The sequence below is a fragment of the Serinus canaria genome, chromosome W, assembly GCF_022539315.1.
Source record: "Serinus canaria isolate serCan28SL12 chromosome W, serCan2020, whole genome shotgun sequence".
Lineage (NCBI taxonomy): Eukaryota > Metazoa > Chordata > Aves > Passeriformes > Fringillidae > Serinus > Serinus canaria.
The window spans coordinates 18,402,173-18,419,059 of record NC_066342.1 but is presented as its reverse complement, the minus strand read 5'-3'; the positions used below and the strand labels follow the sequence as shown (position 1 = coordinate 18,419,059).

Sequence of the window (16,887 nt, the reverse complement as noted above, 5' to 3'; positions counted from 1 at the left end):
GAGCTCATTTTGCCATTCAAAAGAGCAAGTTGAAGTGAACCAAAAGGCAGAACTTCAGCTACATCAACTGGCTTCCACCTGCGTCTACATTTGATATACCCCCATAATCCTTCCGTACTGCCTACTCCTTCAGACAATAGATTCATGTAACTATTTTACAACCAATATGGACAAGAGTTTGGAAAATTACATATTTTTTTTATTGACTGCAAAGTCATTATACAAGTCTATCACCTCAAATATGAGCACGGTAGAAAGAACTTGATATTCCTAAAGCAGACTTAATAAAAGCTTTATTGGATTCTAATTTGTAGTATGGGCTATAAATTGTTCATGCCACAGTGCTCATACCAATGTCCCTGACACATTGGGCTGCCCTTGAAGATGCTCTGTTTAATAAAGCAACTAACTCCGTGAGAGATCACTTTCAAGCACTTTATTATGGTTGTATTAAGATGTCCACAGCAAATTGCCTTTGCTTTTAGCACAGAGAAGGGAGATGGGCTCTGTTGGGGATGGTAACTGTCAAATCACAGAGCCTTTACCTTAGAGGGGAAACACACAACAAGATATGAGGGGAAAGAGGGCACCACGTCCATCAGACGGTGTCTGTCATTTTTGTCTGTTTTGGGGCTCACTCCGTCTCACTGGACCTTAATTCACAGCACCCCACCGTCCCAGGGCTCACCGAAGCGCTGAGGCGGCGGGGTCGAGGGCGGGGCCTCCCCACACCCCGCAGGCCCTATCCATCTCTGGCACCGCCCAGGAAGCGGCTGTGCCGCCCAATTCGGCGAGCGCGGGGCGGGATGACCTCCTCCCCGCTGATCCCCCTATTCCAGTGCCGTCTGTAGTCCTGCCGTGGGGAGGGCTATGGGACAGAAGGCCTGCTGAGAGCGCGGCCCCTGGGGTCCGGGTCGTGCTCCTCACGGCATGGCGGCTCCGCGCCGCTAGGCCCTGCCCGGCCTGCCGTGCCTCCCCTGCCGTGCCTCCCCCGCCATGCCTAGCAGCAGCGCCGCCGCGGCCTTCTGTGCCGCCGAGATGCCGCGCCTCCCCCCCCCCCCGCTGCCTCTGCTCCAGCAGCACATCTCCGGCCTCGGCTTCCGCGACCATGGCCTGCCCGCCGGAGGCAGTGGAGTGATGGGGGTGGCCAGGCAGCGGGCGGGCTTGGCGCCGCCGCCCGACTCCCTCGGGGAGCCGAGGCTTGGCGGAGCGGGGGAGGCGGCGGCGAGGGGCGAGGGAGATCTGGAGCTGGAGGAAGAGGACGAAGAGGACCACCTGGCCGCGCTGCTGCTGCTCTCCACGTCTTCCTCGCCCTCCCAGTCGCTCCCGCTTCTGCCGGCGCTGGGATCCGTCCTGCTCTCGCCCGCTCTCGATGAGCAGGAGGTAGCGGACGGGGCGCACGATCCTGAGGGCATGATGGCTGCAATGCTGTCCCACGCTTACGGCGGTGGCCTGAGTGGCGGCGGTTCGGTGGGCCTCAGCGGCGAGCAGACGGCGTTGCTCTGCGGAAAGAGCGTCAACACCACCGAGTGCGTGCCCGTGCCCAGCTCTGACCATGTGGCTGAGATCGTGGGCCGCCAGGGTGAGTGGAGGACTGGATGGGTTGTGGGGTGGCCTGGGCCTGCTGTCCTTCCCCGGGGTTCGTGGCAGGCCTCTATCGGCACGCCCCTGGGGCATGCCCCTTCGAGGCTAGCTGCAGGAGCCCCTTGCCTCGGTAGTAGCTTTATGCCCCCTTGGGATGACCTCTCCCTCAGACCCCGGCTTCCCCATGGGGTATAGGATGCTGGCACCAGGCCAGCCCTGCTTGAGAAGGCGAGAGCAAGGACTGGATTAGCTCAAACCTTCCATTTTTGTTCATCTGAGCTGTAAAATGCAGTGGATAGCCTGGCAACATACAGGTAAGTGTTGGCATAGGCTTTGCTTTTCAGTGACACTTGGCTCGTGGTATTTAGTGAGAAGCTGACTTTCACTTTAGGAACTTAGTATTATGTTTTACAAAGATTTTTGAGTGAAGGGCTTTAATTTGCCTTGGAGAGCAAGGTATGGGCTGACACTGTTCCTACAGCTTTTCGTGGTGCTCACTGATTACAAAGACCTGAAGAGTCAGCGAGATGGAGAAAGGAGCCATGTGTTAGCCCTCCTCTGTGTGAAAGCCCTTGTCTTTCTGTTTGGGTTATGGCTTCCTGTTGATTGCTGTTGCTATACTCGATGGGTCTCTATTATCTCATTAGGATGAGGTCATATCAGTGATGTCACCTTCATTCTGTGCCTTTCATATGGTCTTGTAGGAGTGGTGCTTGGAGGAGTTAGATGTTTTGCACCGTCTTTCTAGTAGTGAACCTAATTTTAAAAGCCCTTTTTACATATTGGAAGAAGCACTGAGCAGTGTCAAGTGTAGGTGTGGAAACTCGGGCAATGAAGTTGCCACTCTCTCTTCCCTTTCTGTGTTATTTTTATTGTTTTGGGGGTGGTGTGTCTCATTTGCTGATGAGCTTTGATAATGAGCAATTATACTGCCTAGTCTCTCTACACCAGTGTGGCTTTGGATTGTTTTTTTCTCTTGAATATGGAAGAAATAGTAAGATTGCTCTAAACCAATGTGGTACTAAAGAAAGGCCCACCGAGCACCAACGCTTAGGCGAACTTGTTTTCTCTTTCTACATTTATTTTAGGTTTTTAGCAGTTAAGGGTGGGGGTTTTGCTGTATGTGTCAAAGGAGAATAGCAGGCTGTGCAGCAGAAATTTTCAGGTAGCTTCCTCTGATGCAGACAAGTCAGTTCTGTTCAAGAAGAAAATTTCTTTTCCAAGAAATGGTGTTTCAATGTCTTAAGACTATTCATGTGTCACTGGGGATGGTAGGCAGAGGAGAGGGGGGTGGGTGGAAAACAGAACTGAAAACCATGATTGCTACAGTTCTCTAAAGAAACAGAAACTACTGGGCTTCAAGGACTGATTAGGCTGCCATGTTTATTCTCCACCAGATCAGGGTCATTCTCTGTAGTATATTTTTCCATACTTTGAGTCACTTAAAGACAAGATAATGGGGTTTGCATAAAAATAGGATCATTGTTCCCGAAGGTTCATTTGCTGCTTCTGCTTTTATTTTTCATCTGGTGTCATGCTGTTTGGCTTGTGATAAATTATTAAGCCTTGATGGGGAGGGATTTTATAATACCAAGAATTAGGGCTACAAAAGAGGAAGGAGCAGGAGTGGAGGGAGCGCTAAAAAATTGTTACCAAATATACTTGCATGAAAACTTTGTACAAGGCGGCCCTTCAAAATTCTCATTCATGGGAGACTTATGCTTAAAGACTGCCTCATGTAAGTTGTATTAGTTCCACTAAATATTTGTCAAATGTCTTAAGACATACTAGTCCTTGCATCCCCTTTTATGGTACAGAACTGTGCTGGCTCATTGCATGGGTTCGAGGCTCTTGCTTTCTCATCCACTTGCTTTGCATGTGTCTGTGCCCTAGCCCACAAAGTGTTGTCAGTTGTAGTGCAGCTTGGTCTGCCTTGAGCAAGGCTGGTCAGAGCTGCATCCTTCACAGATCGTTCTCCTCTCTTTAAAAATGAAGATGCATACTCTCTTCCTAGCAGACATCCTAACCAGCTGGTTACATTATCATACTTTCCACTAGACCAGGCTGTGCAAAGCCCCATCCAACCTGGCCTTGAACACTTCCAGGGATGGGGCATCCACAGCTGCTCTGGGCAACCTGTTCCAGTACCTCACCACCCTCACAGGAAAGAATTTCTTCCAAATATCTAATCTAAACCTACTCTCAGTTTGGATCCATTCCCCCTTGTTCTGTCACTACATGCTCTTGTAAATAGTCTCTTTCCATCTTTCTTGTAGGGTCCCTTCAGGTACTGGAAGGCCACAATTAGGTCACCTCAAAGCCTACTCTTTTCCAGGCTCAACAATCCCAATTCTCTTAGCCTTTCCTCATAGGAGAGGTGCTTCATCCCTGTAATCTTGGTGGCCTCCTCTGGACTCCAACAGGTCAATGTCCTTCCTGTGCTGGGGACCCCAGAGCTGTATGTAGCACTGCAGGTGGGGTTTCATGAGAGCAGAGGGACAGAATCACCTCTCTTGCCTTGCTGCCCAGGCTGCTTTTGATGCAGCCCAGGATACAATTGGCTTTCTGGGCTGTAAGTGCACATTGCTGGCTCATGTCCAGCCTCTCATCTACCAGCACCACCAAGTCCTTTTTGGCAGGGCTGCTCTTGATCTCTTCATCCCCCAGCCTGGATTGCCCTGACCCAGGTGCAGAACCTTGCACTTGGTCCTGTTGAACCTCATGAGATTCTCATGGGCCCACTTCTCAAGCTTGTCCAGGTCCCTCTGGATGGCATCCCATCCCTCAGGTGTGTCAACAGCACCACTCAGCTTGGTGTCATTTGCAAATTTGCTGAGGGTGCACTCAATCCCTTTGTCTATGTCATTAATGAAGATATTAAATAACACTGTACAGACCCCTGAGGGACACCACTTTTCACTGATGTCCATCGGGACTCTGAGGTGTTGACTGCTACCTTCTGGATGCAACTGTCCAACCAATTTCTTATCCATTTAACAGTCCACTCATTGAATCCATCTCTTTCCAATTTAGAGAGAAGGATGTTGTGTGGGACTCTGTCACAGGCCTTACAGAAGTCCAGATAGATGACATCTGTAGCCCTTCCCTTCTGCACTGATGTAGTCACTCCATCATAGAAGGCCACTAAGTTGGTCAGGCAGGACTTGCCCTTGGTAAAGTTATGCTGGCTGTCCTGAATTACCTCCTTGTCTTCCATGTGCCTTAGCATAGCTTCTAGGAGGATCAGTTCCATGATCTTCCCAGGATTATCTTGAATGAATTCAGATAAGTTTTATGCCAGATTCCTCTGTACTGCAGTACTTTAATATCTAATTATGTAAGGGTGATGAGATTGAAATGCTACTTCTGATAGATTTCCACAAAGATTAAGTTTATATTCTTTCTGTTGCTGTCTGAAGTATAAAAAGAACTTGAAAGTCTGCAGCCTAAAAACATCAGCTCTGAAATAACAGGAATGCTGAGTTTAATCTAGGCTTTGCTTGAGGCCTCATTGCTGTGTCTGAGAGCATGTTTTTTGTAAGTCCTAATTGAAAAAGTCATGATAACCAGAATTCCACAGTATTTTTTATCCAAATTTTTTTTTTTTGCACAGTGGAAGAGAATCTCTAGACACTATCAGACCAAAGGAGCTTCTGAGTCCTAAGCAAGCTGTAAACACACAGACTTTATGGTGCACGCATTTAACATTTTTTCAATTGTGTGTGAGTTTCAGAAATAAATACAGCACTTAAGGCAGTGAAGTGGTGTTCCCACAGCCCTGCTCTAGGTTGCTGGATTCCAGATTAGAATCATAGAATGGTTTGGGTTAGAAGGGACCTTAAAGATCATCTAGTTCCAACCCTCCCCTGCCATGGGCGGGAGTGCCTTTCACTAGATCAGGTTGCTCAGGGTCCTATCCAACCTGGCCCTGAACACTTCCAGGGATGGGGCACCCACAGCTTCTCTGGACAGTTTGTTCCAGTGCTTCATCACCGTTTGAGTAAAGAATTTCTTCCTAACATCTCCTCTAAACCTGCCCTCTCAGTTTGAAACCATTGCCCCTTTTCCTGTCACCATCTGCTTGTATAAAGAGACAAAGAGCCCCTCTCTCTCCTTTTAATAAGCCCCATAATATACTGGAAGGCTGCTATGAGCCTTCTCCATGCTGAACAACCCCAACTCTCTCAGCCTGTCTTCATAGGAGAGAGGTGCACCAATCCTCTGATCATCTTTGTGGCCACCTCAGGACCCACTCTAACAGGTCCACATCTTTCTTGTGCTGAGGACCTCAGACCCCTGGACATGATACTCCAGGTGGGGTCTCAGAAGGGCAGAGTAGAGGGGGAGAATCACCTCCCTTGACCTGCTGGCCATGTCTTTTGCTGCAGCCCAGGGTCTTGTGTGGGCATTTTTGCTGGTAGCTGCGCACAGATGTGGGACACCACAGCTATAGAAGGTGTGGAGTGCTTGAAATGTACTTTGTGGTTGATAATTGAAACTATGTTAGAGGTTGCTGGGTTACTGTGACAGTAGTTCAATGTGTTGCTGCTGGAACCATTTACATCGCTGGAAAAGGATTAAGACTTTAATGAATAAGTTAAGTGCTCCTTAAAAGTTGTGTATTATTTCTAAAACCTGTCAGGTTTTTGTGCCTTTGTTTTCTTTTTTTTTTTAATGGTATTTTTAGTAATCTTAAATGTTCTTAGCCTTTTCTTATTTCCCTTGCCCCTCGAGAAATGAAGTTGACAGACACTTCTTGAGGTAGTGCAATATATTTCTTTGTAGTCTTTGAGGTAGCAAAATCTCAAAGGTGAACAACAAAGGAAAAGATTTTTGTATCCTTTTATTCTTTTAAAGGCATGCAACTGGGAGCCAATACTAGATTCCATTCCTGGCAGTGTATAGGCTTCCTGTGTGAATTTGAACTAGCTGTTGAATCTACCCTTTGCTAACTTGGCCAGTCATCATGCTGAGCAGAAAAGCTACTTCCTTTGCTGCCAGCAGCTAAAAATCCTGTATGCACAAAGTTGCATTGGTTTAAAAAACTTAAATCAAGTTAGAGAAAGTGCTTTTGAGAAGTGGTAGCAAGAAAGCTGTGTTCCTGAGGAGGTGACCTTGTTTGCATGAGAAAAGCTGGAATTAAATAAGCAGGTATCCAGACTTAAAAAGCTTTGGAGGTCTAATTTAGGTTTTGTTTTAATCTCTAAATCATGTGAAGGACTTGTGAAAGTCTGTGGATCACCTGAAAACTGTTTCCCTTATTTATAGTTGGTGATGCTAAGTCTTCAGTGCCTCCTGCACTTTGCACTTGAAGTAAGACACATTTAAACACTAAAATCTCTTTTGAATAATGCCAAAAGAGGGGTAGTGTCTAAAGACAAACAAAACCTGAAAGATGCTGGAAGGGACAAAGTCTGTCCTGTAGACATGCTGCATCCCTGAGTATATTGACTGTCTTCAGATAGTGATTGCTGGAATATATTTAATAAATTCCAGTGTTTTGACTATCCAAGTAATGTGATTTTTCCACTGACAATAGTGGATTTTCTCCCTAAAACATCACTAGAGTTGGGAGCTGCTTAACTCTAAAGCAACACTTTTATGCAGATTTAATGATCCTGGACTCTTTTTTGTTCTTTGTTTTTGAATGTGGGCTCTTGAGCAAAATATTAGTTTGCTTAAAATAATCCTGGAAATTGAAATAAAACCATAATTCTGATAAGTTGGTAGCTGATAACTATCTAACATAGCTGAACAGCCAAATAAAAGCAATAGCTATCACTCAGGTAGTGGAAAAGTGCTAAAGCAACCCTAGAGCTATATATATTCTAATAAAATATAATAATAGTAATATAATCCTAGACCTTATGTTAGGATATCTATGTATTGTATTTAGCTATTGGGGGATTAATTATAGTCCTTTCAGAAAATACTGAATATCTGTTTTTATCTCTCAATGTGTTGATAATAGTATTACTGAATTATTGACAGTACTTACATAGCCTTGACTGGTTATTAATTACCCGTAAGGAGTAGTCAGCATAAGCATAGCTAACTAACCCGAATTGCAAGTTTGTTGTTTTTGGGGGGTTTTTTAAACTGGATTCCTAAAATTTCTACTTTCATGGATAAGTTTAATTTGTATGATAGAAGTTGTCATGTATCTCGGTGCCAACTGATTGCCACAGACAACAAAGACCACAGGTTCAACTAACTTAAATGAAAAAGAAAATTACACTTCATATTATTTTTTTGCATCTTCTATAACAAGCTGGTTATTAAATGTTATATTAAATGGTTTGTTCTAAAGACTGAGATAAAATTTGAGGTATTTGTTGAAAAGCTATTTTTCTAGGTAGTTGAAGTCTTGTCATTTTTAGAGGCTGGAACTTCAGGATTTGAAATATGTGACCATACTGTGGCCTGGCATAATCTGAAATTACTGCTGAATTTTCAGTGGCCTATTTCTCTGATACCATGTAACAAATGGGATTTCAGTTATGTTATTTGTCATTTCTGCTATGCAAAGATCCAACTCCAGTTGTTGAGTGTGTTAGAAAGGTGCAAGTTTTCCAGCTGGGATTGTAAATCCTTGCTCATAAATGCTGTTCTTGTCTGGCTTCTTGGGTGGGAAGGACACCAAACACAGTGCACACTCAGAAGACTTTGTGTAGTCTACCAGAAATTCTGTAGATTTTAATGTGTGAATGCATCATCAGATTATTTTTTTAATGAACCAGAAATTAAAAATCTTGGAAGGCAAAATAGCAATTTCTAATTGTCTGGTCCTTTTGATTTTCTTGGAAAATTGCTGTGTTATAAAAATGTATGGTTTTCTTTCTTATGTTTATAACATACACATAAAAAAGAAATCCTGATTAATGTGCTTCTGAACTGCACTGGATTAACCTGTCTGGCATGAGAAAATGGATGAATTCTTTTAAGCTGTTAGTAAAGTCGGCAGATGTTGTATATTTCCCTGTCTCAGCCTGTTACCCTCTCTTCTAGTAGACTGTGGTCTGAATTTCTGGAAAAGAAACTTTGTTCTAAACAAAATGTTGGATATCTCAAAGATCTTAAATTTTGTTTTCATGCAATACTTCCATCCCATAGAGCCAATTTCTCATTGCAGGGATAAGGTTGCAAACTTCCTGTAACAAAAAATGTTGCTGAGCACTAGTACACTTTTATTTAATCAAAAGAAAAGGTCAAAGAGCTCTAAATCAAGCATTTGTTTCCAATTTCAGTTACTCTTTAATGTCTTCATTTTCTCTTTCATGTATTCTTTTAAGAGCATGAGATTTTGTCAGTGTCTGAGATCTGTTTCCTTTACTGGTGTGAGTCAGTACTTCTCAGGTCTGCATCAGGTTCTCTGTTTCTCTTTTGAACAGACACGTTATCTGTTACTCTTTTTACCTTCTAGATAATTTTAACTTTGACAGTATATTGTGGGATTTTGTCTATAAAAACACAGGTCTAGCAGCATTTTTGAATCAAGGTTTTGGTGAAGGTGAAGATTTGCATAGTCTTTTGCAACCTTCCTTTATTGACATGTCGTTATAGAGCGCAACACAGCACAAAGTACCACGACTCCATCAGAAGGGTGCAAGAGAGAATTATTATAGCAATATGTTGCTTCTATACTTTTTCAAGATATTTACATTTACTTAACATACACATTCACTGCCCATTGGCTATAAGAAAGAAACAAAGTTCTCAGTAGATGATCAAGGAGCCGTGTCATTCTGTGAGCCAGCTAGAGTCCATATCTTCCAACTTTCTCTCCTTTATCATGTCTCCATGGTGACAACCTTGGTGTCTTCCTCAGGAGAGATATGGGGCTTTCCTTATTTTCAGGAAGCCTTTGCTGGCTCACAAGAACAGCACAGAATGTCTTTCCTACATTGACCATTTACTGCATGGCATGAATAGTGTTTCTTTTTAATATTGTCATGCAGGTCAGCTTTCCCAGTGCTGTTGCTCACACAAATCTGTTTCATTCACTAGATCAGTGTTCCTAATCAAAACAACCTTTTTCCTGTAGTTATTTGTTGGATGTACTCCCTCTTTTATAGCTATTGCTTTTCTGCTATTGTACCTTCCTAATTTAGCTCAACAGCTGCTACCTTAGTCCTGGTGCTACAGCAGTGCAAATAACTAATTATACAAGTTGCTGCCCTCTGGCTTTTTTGCTCCATGGAACTTGTTTACAAAGTTGCCATCTGTTTTGGGAATTGGAGTATTCTTCTGCCTGTGAGATTGCTGATTTATTTGATAGTGTCCTGGACTGACTACTTCATTCTGTACTAGATTTTTATATATATATATATATATATATATATATATATATATATATAAATTGATAAATTAATAGATGCCTAAGAAATCTTTAATAAAGAGTTTCTACGTGGCTCTTGAACCACGGCTTTTTTTTTTTAGAAGAGGCAAATATTCATGAGAGCTTTTGAGTAGCCTTCTCTTGGAAAGCTGTCTCAACATCATCAGAGACTCTTGAAGCTGCCCACATTTCTCATCTCTTAGCTTGGCACAAATAGGGTCAAACAAAGTCCTGCTTCCTTTGATCTGGCACAGCCAAGTGGTTAACCTCAGTTCCTTGGCTCTTGGTTTAAGTACTTGAGATCTCCTGACTCCTCTGTCCTGGTACCTAGGCAAAGACTGTGTGGCTGCAGCACCTGGTGCACTTGAGCTTGAAGTGCCGTTCTGGAAAGTATCTCGTATAAAAACACTTCTACAGCTCCAGATGGATAATGACAAGTAGGTAAGTCATGTATCATCTTTACTTTGTATTTCTTTACATGTACTAATGCTAAGTTATTGGAATAATTACCAATATATATCCAGATGGGGCTTGTCTGGTCTTGACTAGCCTCTGCTGCTTGACCGAAAGGCGGCACTGCGGTGTTTTCACCTCAGAGACACCTCTGGCTATGCTGGATACTGCAGCTGGCGCTAGAGACAAGTCCAGACATGCAAAGCTCCGGTTTTACCTCTATGCAGATGCTTTAAGGCGAGGTGAAGGAAAGGAGTGGGATTCTGCCAGAGAGTTTTGATCCAGAGTTTTATTCCGATGGCAGGCTTCTGAATCCCATAACAGCTCTAACAGAATCTCACAAACCGTGTGGTTTCTGGCTCTTTTAAGCCCAGGGAGAGGGGGAGGGAAGGGGTAGGGATCCCACCAACCAGGTGCAGGGTGGGCAGGTCTCAGGTGAGAGGGACACCTGGGTGGGCCAATGACCCCCCAGGGATGCAGAGCATCTTTTGAACTCTGCCAGTCACTCAATGCCCTTCTGGAATGCTGAGGTTGATAGACAGCACCCAGCAGGGGTCAGGGTGGAGAGAAAGGACAGGTGATTGGCACATGGGAAAGGACTGGGATACCTGAGACAAACTATGACATCACACCACAGCACTAAGTAAGTGGTCAGTTGCTCCTCAGAAATGGGTGTGATGGAATTATAATGAGAGCAGTCTTGATCCCTATGTATAGCATAGAATCATAGAATATCCTGAGTTGAAAGTGACCCACAAGGGTCATCAAAGTCCAACTCCTGGCCCTGCATGGGACAACCAGAAAAATGACACCATTTGCCTGAGAGTATTGTCAAAACACTTCTTGAATTGTCAGGCTTGGTGCTGTGACCACTTCCCTGGGGAGCCTGTTCCAGTGCCCAGCCACCCTGGGTGAAGAACCTTATCTTAATGTCCAACCTAAACCTCCCCTGACATAACTTCAGGCCATTCCCTTGGGTCCTGCCACTGGTCACCAGAGTGAAGAGATTTGTGCCTGCCCCTCCACTTCCCTGGAAGTTGTAGACTGTGATGAGGTCTCCCCTTAGTCTCTTCTAGGCTGAACAAGTCAAGTGATCTCAACTGCTCCTGGTATAGCTTCTCCAGATTCATCACCATCTTTGTTGCCCTCCTTTGGATACTCTCCAATAGCTTTATAGCTTTCTTATATTGAAGTGCCCAAAACTGTGCACAAAACTTGAGGTAAGTCTGTGGTGGGTTGACCTTGGCTGGACACGAGGTGCCCATCAAGCTACTCTATCACTCCTGCTTCCCAGCTGGACAGGGGAGAGAGAAAATAAGATGGAAAACAACTTGTTGGTTGAGATAAGGCAGTTTAAGGCAAAAGTGAAAGCTTGTGTGTGCACAAGGAAAGAGGAAGAAAAATTTTTATTTTCTACTTCCCATCAGCAAGTGATGTCTGGCCACTTAATGGGAAGCGGGGCTTCCGCATGTGTAGCAGTTGCTCCAGAAGGCAAACATCGTAAGTAAGGAATGCCCCCCTTCCTCATTCTTTTCTTAGCTTTTATATCCCTTATGGAATATCCCTTTGGTTAATTTGGGTCAGCTGGCCTAGTTGTGTCCCCTCCCAAGATCTTGCCCACTCCCAACCCCTAATGGGGGGAATTTTGAGAGACAGCACTGATGCTGTGCCAGAGCTGCTCAGCAGTAGCCAAAACACTGGTGTGTTATCAACACCTTTCTAGCTACCAATGCAAAGCATAGCACTGTGAGGACTGCTTTGGGGAAATGAACTCTGGCTCAGCCAGACCAAATACAGAGCCATCTTGATATGTTCCACAGGCAGGCACAGGGGTTTGGTAACTGCAAGTCCTGGTTTGGGACAGATTTGGGAGGGAACTTCCTGAAGGGGTCTCCTCTAGAAAGCAAATTCAAGTGGCCCCTCCCCCAACCAGTTTGGGAGGTAAACCTCCTTCAAGAAAAGTGGAAAAAACTGTTTATTTAACAAGGTAAGTACTCACAAACATGAAAAAAAATGAATAATATTAAACAATGGAACCTCTCGTTGTTCTGAAGAGATGGCAAATTCAGAGAGAGTCCTTCTCATAGGGTGTAGCTCGGCTCACTCAGTCTCTTATCAGTCCCTCCTGCACTGGAAAATGCCGCATCCTGGGTCCCGGTGGGCCACAGGCGTGAGCTCATGGTGCTTTTCTGGGTTTTCAGTCCAGAGCAGGGCTGATCAGTTCCAAGAAAAAGAAAAGCCACAGTCTGGGGAACTTCTCTGCCTCAGCTAGCTAAAAAACTAACTAACAGCAAAGGAGAGCTCTCTTCTGCTGTCCATGCTGCAGACAACACAGTCAGTGAGAAAGAATGTGGGGGAGCAAGTGCAGTTTCTGCAGACAAACTGGGCGCACTTCTTCTCCCCCCCCCCTTCACTCTTGGATCTAGTTTTAAAGGCACAGAACTCAAATCCAGCATAAATAAAACAGATGATTGATTGAGGATACAAGCATCATAAAGTCACCTTAGGACACTGCAGTGTAACTAAAAGCTTGTGATTGCAGGGGTGAGTTGTTGATGGGTCAGGAGGCAAGGAAAAATATCTTTAGTATAAAATGTTCTGATTTTTTTATTATGTAGTGAAAGGTTCAAGAGTTAAGGGCCAGGAAAGATCACTCACAGATAGCTGTCACTGGCAATACAGACTCAACTTGTGAATATTAATTGAATTTATTCCTAACAATATCAGAGCAGGATAATGAGACGTAAAATAAGACCTTAAAAACACCTTCCCTCCACCCCTCCCTCCTTCCTGGGTTCTTACCTCCTCCCCACCATTGCAGGGAGACATGGAATGGGGGTTACAGTCAGTTCATCATGTCACCAAAAATGTCAGGTGTGGCGGTTTCGGTTGAACTGGGCAGAAACACCAATTAAGTGTAGTGGTTTTGGTTAGCCAATCCGAGTTTCCCAGCCAATGCACCAATTAATGTACTGGGTCTAGTGCTGGCCAAATGGCAGTGCACCCACTAGAATTATTTTCTCATTTTCTGCTGTGAGATAAGGATTAGGAGAGCAAAGAAGGCTCAGAACTTTAAAGGATATAAAGAAAACTTTATTAACAGAACTAAAAAAAAAAAAAATAGTAAGAAATCAGAATAAACCTTCAGGTCACTTCTCCCCCCAGCACTTCTTTCTTTTCCTACTGACAATGTAAAGAAACAAATTTGGTATTTTCAGTCAGTTTGCCATTTTTAAAATAATCTTTCTTCAGTTCACTTAGGGAAAGGCATCTCTCCTGCCATGCCATGGAGACTTTTCCACAAGTAACAGTTCTCTCATGGTTTTGTCACGAATAGCAGCCGCCCAGAAATCTGCAATCGTGAAGTCCCTCCCATGGCTTGGTAGTCTTCCCACAGCTACCACCATGGGTCATCTCAGCTTATTGGGGTGCAATTTTAATGATGAGCTGTTCTAGTATAGAAACAAAAGTTCTCTTCTTTTATCTCTGGGAACAGAGGTTTTCTTCTCCCATCCCTGGGGCCAGGTTTCTCATCTCTCTGTTCAAGCTTCTCATTACATCACAGCTACTTCAACATCTGCTTGCTTCAACACTGGTGCTTCTGCTCATGACTATGGCTAGAACACATCCCCTCAATGTATTCCATGAATTACAAAGGGAAAAAGAGTCTGATGTATCAATATTGTCACCATAGCCTTACAAGATAATTTCAGCCCAAAACTAAGGCATCTCCTTATTCTCCTCCCATCTGGTATTTGACTCCTTCACTGACCCCATGTTGTTTTCTTTGTGTGTCTTCACCCTTTCCTTTTTCTCTCACTCAAGAGAGGATTGATGTCTGCAAATTTCATCTGAGCACTAAAAGAGTTAATATCTCGCCCAGGCCTGCAGATGGTCACGTGATCTCTGCGGGGTGGTGGCAACTCTGGTTTCCTGGCTGTTTTCCAACCCCTGCCGCATTTCATTCCAGATGCAGGGCTGCTTTCTGCGTGGCCAGCTCAGCCCGCAGCTCGGCTGAAATTCTGCCGCCGCCAAGTTCCAACCACAACCGGCAGGCCAGGCCGCCTCTGCTCGGCTTTGGGTGGAGCCGAGCCAGGCCCCGCTTTGGCTTTGAGCTGCTGAGCCATCCTGCTAGTACAGCAGAAAATCGTGCGGCTGAGAACAGAGGTGGCCCTGCAGCCCTGCGCAGAAAATGCCCCTGAAACTTATCAGGGTTAGTTTAGCAAAACTTAAAAGTTTCAGTAATCTAATAATCACACTTTAACAATAAAAGTTGTTATAAATGATCAATTCTGCAGCCAAATTTATAAAAAATATTTTATAAATTTATTAGCTCGACAACCAAAAAATAGAATATTACAAAACTGCCAAAGCCAAGACAGCATCAACCCCGGACTTTGACGCTGGGTGAACTTGGGTCGAACCGATGTAGTGTCAGCGTCTCCCCAGTGTGTCACACCAACTGCTCCAGGTATCCAGCTTATATACAGTTTATTCTGCCTGGAGCAGAAATGACCTAAGATTTCTGTAAGTTCCTACATATGTATAACGGGAACTATACAGATGCAGTCCCGTACAAAAGTCAGTCCATAGGTTTGGATGGCTGTCTGGGCTCCTCGAAATTGTCTTCTTTTCAGCTGTAGCCAGGGTGCCACTTTTAGATGTAATCTCTCCCAGGTGTTGTTCGGTGAATGTTCTGGACCTTCTTGGGAAATGGTCGCTGATCACCCAGGAAAGACTCATTCACTCGTTAATGGTCATGATTTTATCTGGGCGAGTCCCGGCAATCTTTTGGAAATGAAAAGCCCTGCTTCTGGCCATGGGGGTCAGAGGCATGGTTGGATCTTTATAATTTTTATACAATTTCCAAAGCATGAATTATCTACATCATATACTACAAAGTCTATGAAAAGAAAGTTAGCTATATGCTGGCCAGAGTGGAAAACTACACTGCTTGACTTACTATGATTAATTAAAACAATTTAAAAGTTAATTAAAGCCATTAATTAGAAAATATCATTATGAAAGTTATAGAATTTCCCACAATCACATGTTGTTCCTGCTGCTGCTCAGGGAGAAGAGTCCTTCCCCTATTCCAGCATGGGATCCTTTCCATGGGAGACAGTCCTTCATGATGATGGACTTCATAATGTAAGTCCATCCCACAAGCAACAGTTCTCAATGAACTGTTCCAATGTGGCCCCCTTTTCATGGGGTGCAGTCCTTCAGGCACAATCTACTCCAGTGTTGGTCCCCTACAGGGTCACAAGTCCTACCAGGAAACCTGCTCTAGTGTGGGCTCCTCTCTCCACAGGTCCCTGCCAGAATCCTGTTCTAGTGCAGGCTTCCTACAGGGTCACAGCCTTTTTTTGAGCATCTACCTGCTCCCATGTGGGTCCATCTTGGAGCTGGCTGGCATTGGTTCTGTCTGGCATAGGAGAAGATTCTGGAAGCTTTTTACAGAAGCCACTCCTGCAGCCCCCTGGCTACTAAAACCTGGCCACACAAACTCAGTATAATGTAGATCAGCATCTTTTGCAAGTATAGAGAAATTACTATCTTCATCTTCCTTAAATCAACTAATCATATTCAACAGCCATTTAAAAAGAAATTGTCAAGAGTTAAAATTTTCTACTCAATAATTAAAACAAGGTGTGAGATGAAATTAATTGTTTTTAGTTGAAAGGTGATAGTAACTAGTCAGTCTATCAACTGACTAGACAACAGGTAGTATTTAAAATGGCTTTAATAACCCAGTGAAATGCCACAAATGTTCTGGTTTTAATTTTCTTGTGTAGGCAGCCTGCTTAAAGAAGTTTAGCCATTAAACAATTTAGAATAGGTTTTCATTTTCTCTCCCAATGCAGCTTCATCTCTGCTTAATAAATGGGGCATTTATCTTTTTTTGTACTGTATAATCACAAACTGTAGAAATACTTTTAGTTATTTCACAACTGAGAGGAAGTGTTCTGTTTAAACAAAAGAATGCAGCTTGGGAATGAACAGCTCTTCTGAAATATGTCAAGCAGTCATTTTTAATGAAGTAGATTATTTTTTCATTCTTAATCAGGTGTGCAGTGTTGTGCTTTGCAGACCAGCAGCTGTTGACCTTGTGGTACTACCATCCAGTGTTTCAGTCAGGTAAAGGATTTGCACATAGTCACAGGGGTTCTTGCTTTCTGATTAAAAATTTGTGGCAACCTAGCAATGAAATAAGGGCTGTGCCAGCTTAACAGACTCTCCCTTTAAAGCTGTGTCCATATACAGCTGTTGCAGGCTCATAGAAAACAAATCCCTGCATGTTCCTGTCAGCACACTTAGCGATGCTATGCCATCCCCTGCTGGTCTGGAGGGACTTCCCAGACCTTGCCCTTGCTTTCTAGGCAAGAAATTAGCTATGGCTCTGCTAGCAGCTCATTGTTTGGGGTTGATGTGAGTAATTATTCTGTTGCTGCCTTTTTACTTGGTGTCAGCTTATTATGGTGGTCAGAGCACTAAAGACTGTATTCAGA

The 16,887-nt window shown here is 44.0% G+C and overlaps 2 protein-coding genes across 4 annotated transcripts in view; both read left to right on the top strand.

Moving 5' to 3' along the window:
- The window catches only part of LOC127060974 (Friend virus susceptibility protein 1-like), a 1,102,452-nt gene that overhangs the window by 261,900 nt on the left and 823,665 nt on the right, over positions 1–16,887 (top strand). The gene's annotated exons all lie outside the window — the stretch shown is intronic.
- MEX3C (mex-3 RNA binding family member C) overlaps positions 778–16,887 on the top strand; it is a 23,712-nt gene continuing 7,602 nt past the window's right edge. Inside the window, exons 1-3 of one of the 3 annotated variants that reach the window (XR_007780320.1) lie at positions 778–1,582; positions 10,254–10,363; positions 11,442–11,595. Coding sequence is in view for 2 of the 3 variants with exons in the window: in XM_050986359.1 (XP_050842316.1) it covers positions 997–1,582; positions 10,254–10,363 (696 nt within the window). In the remaining variant the exon portion in view is untranslated. The remainder of the gene's footprint in view (positions 1,583–10,253; positions 10,364–11,441; positions 11,596–16,887) is intronic. The other 2 variants (XM_050986359.1, XM_030230005.2) reach the window with 2 other exon arrangements.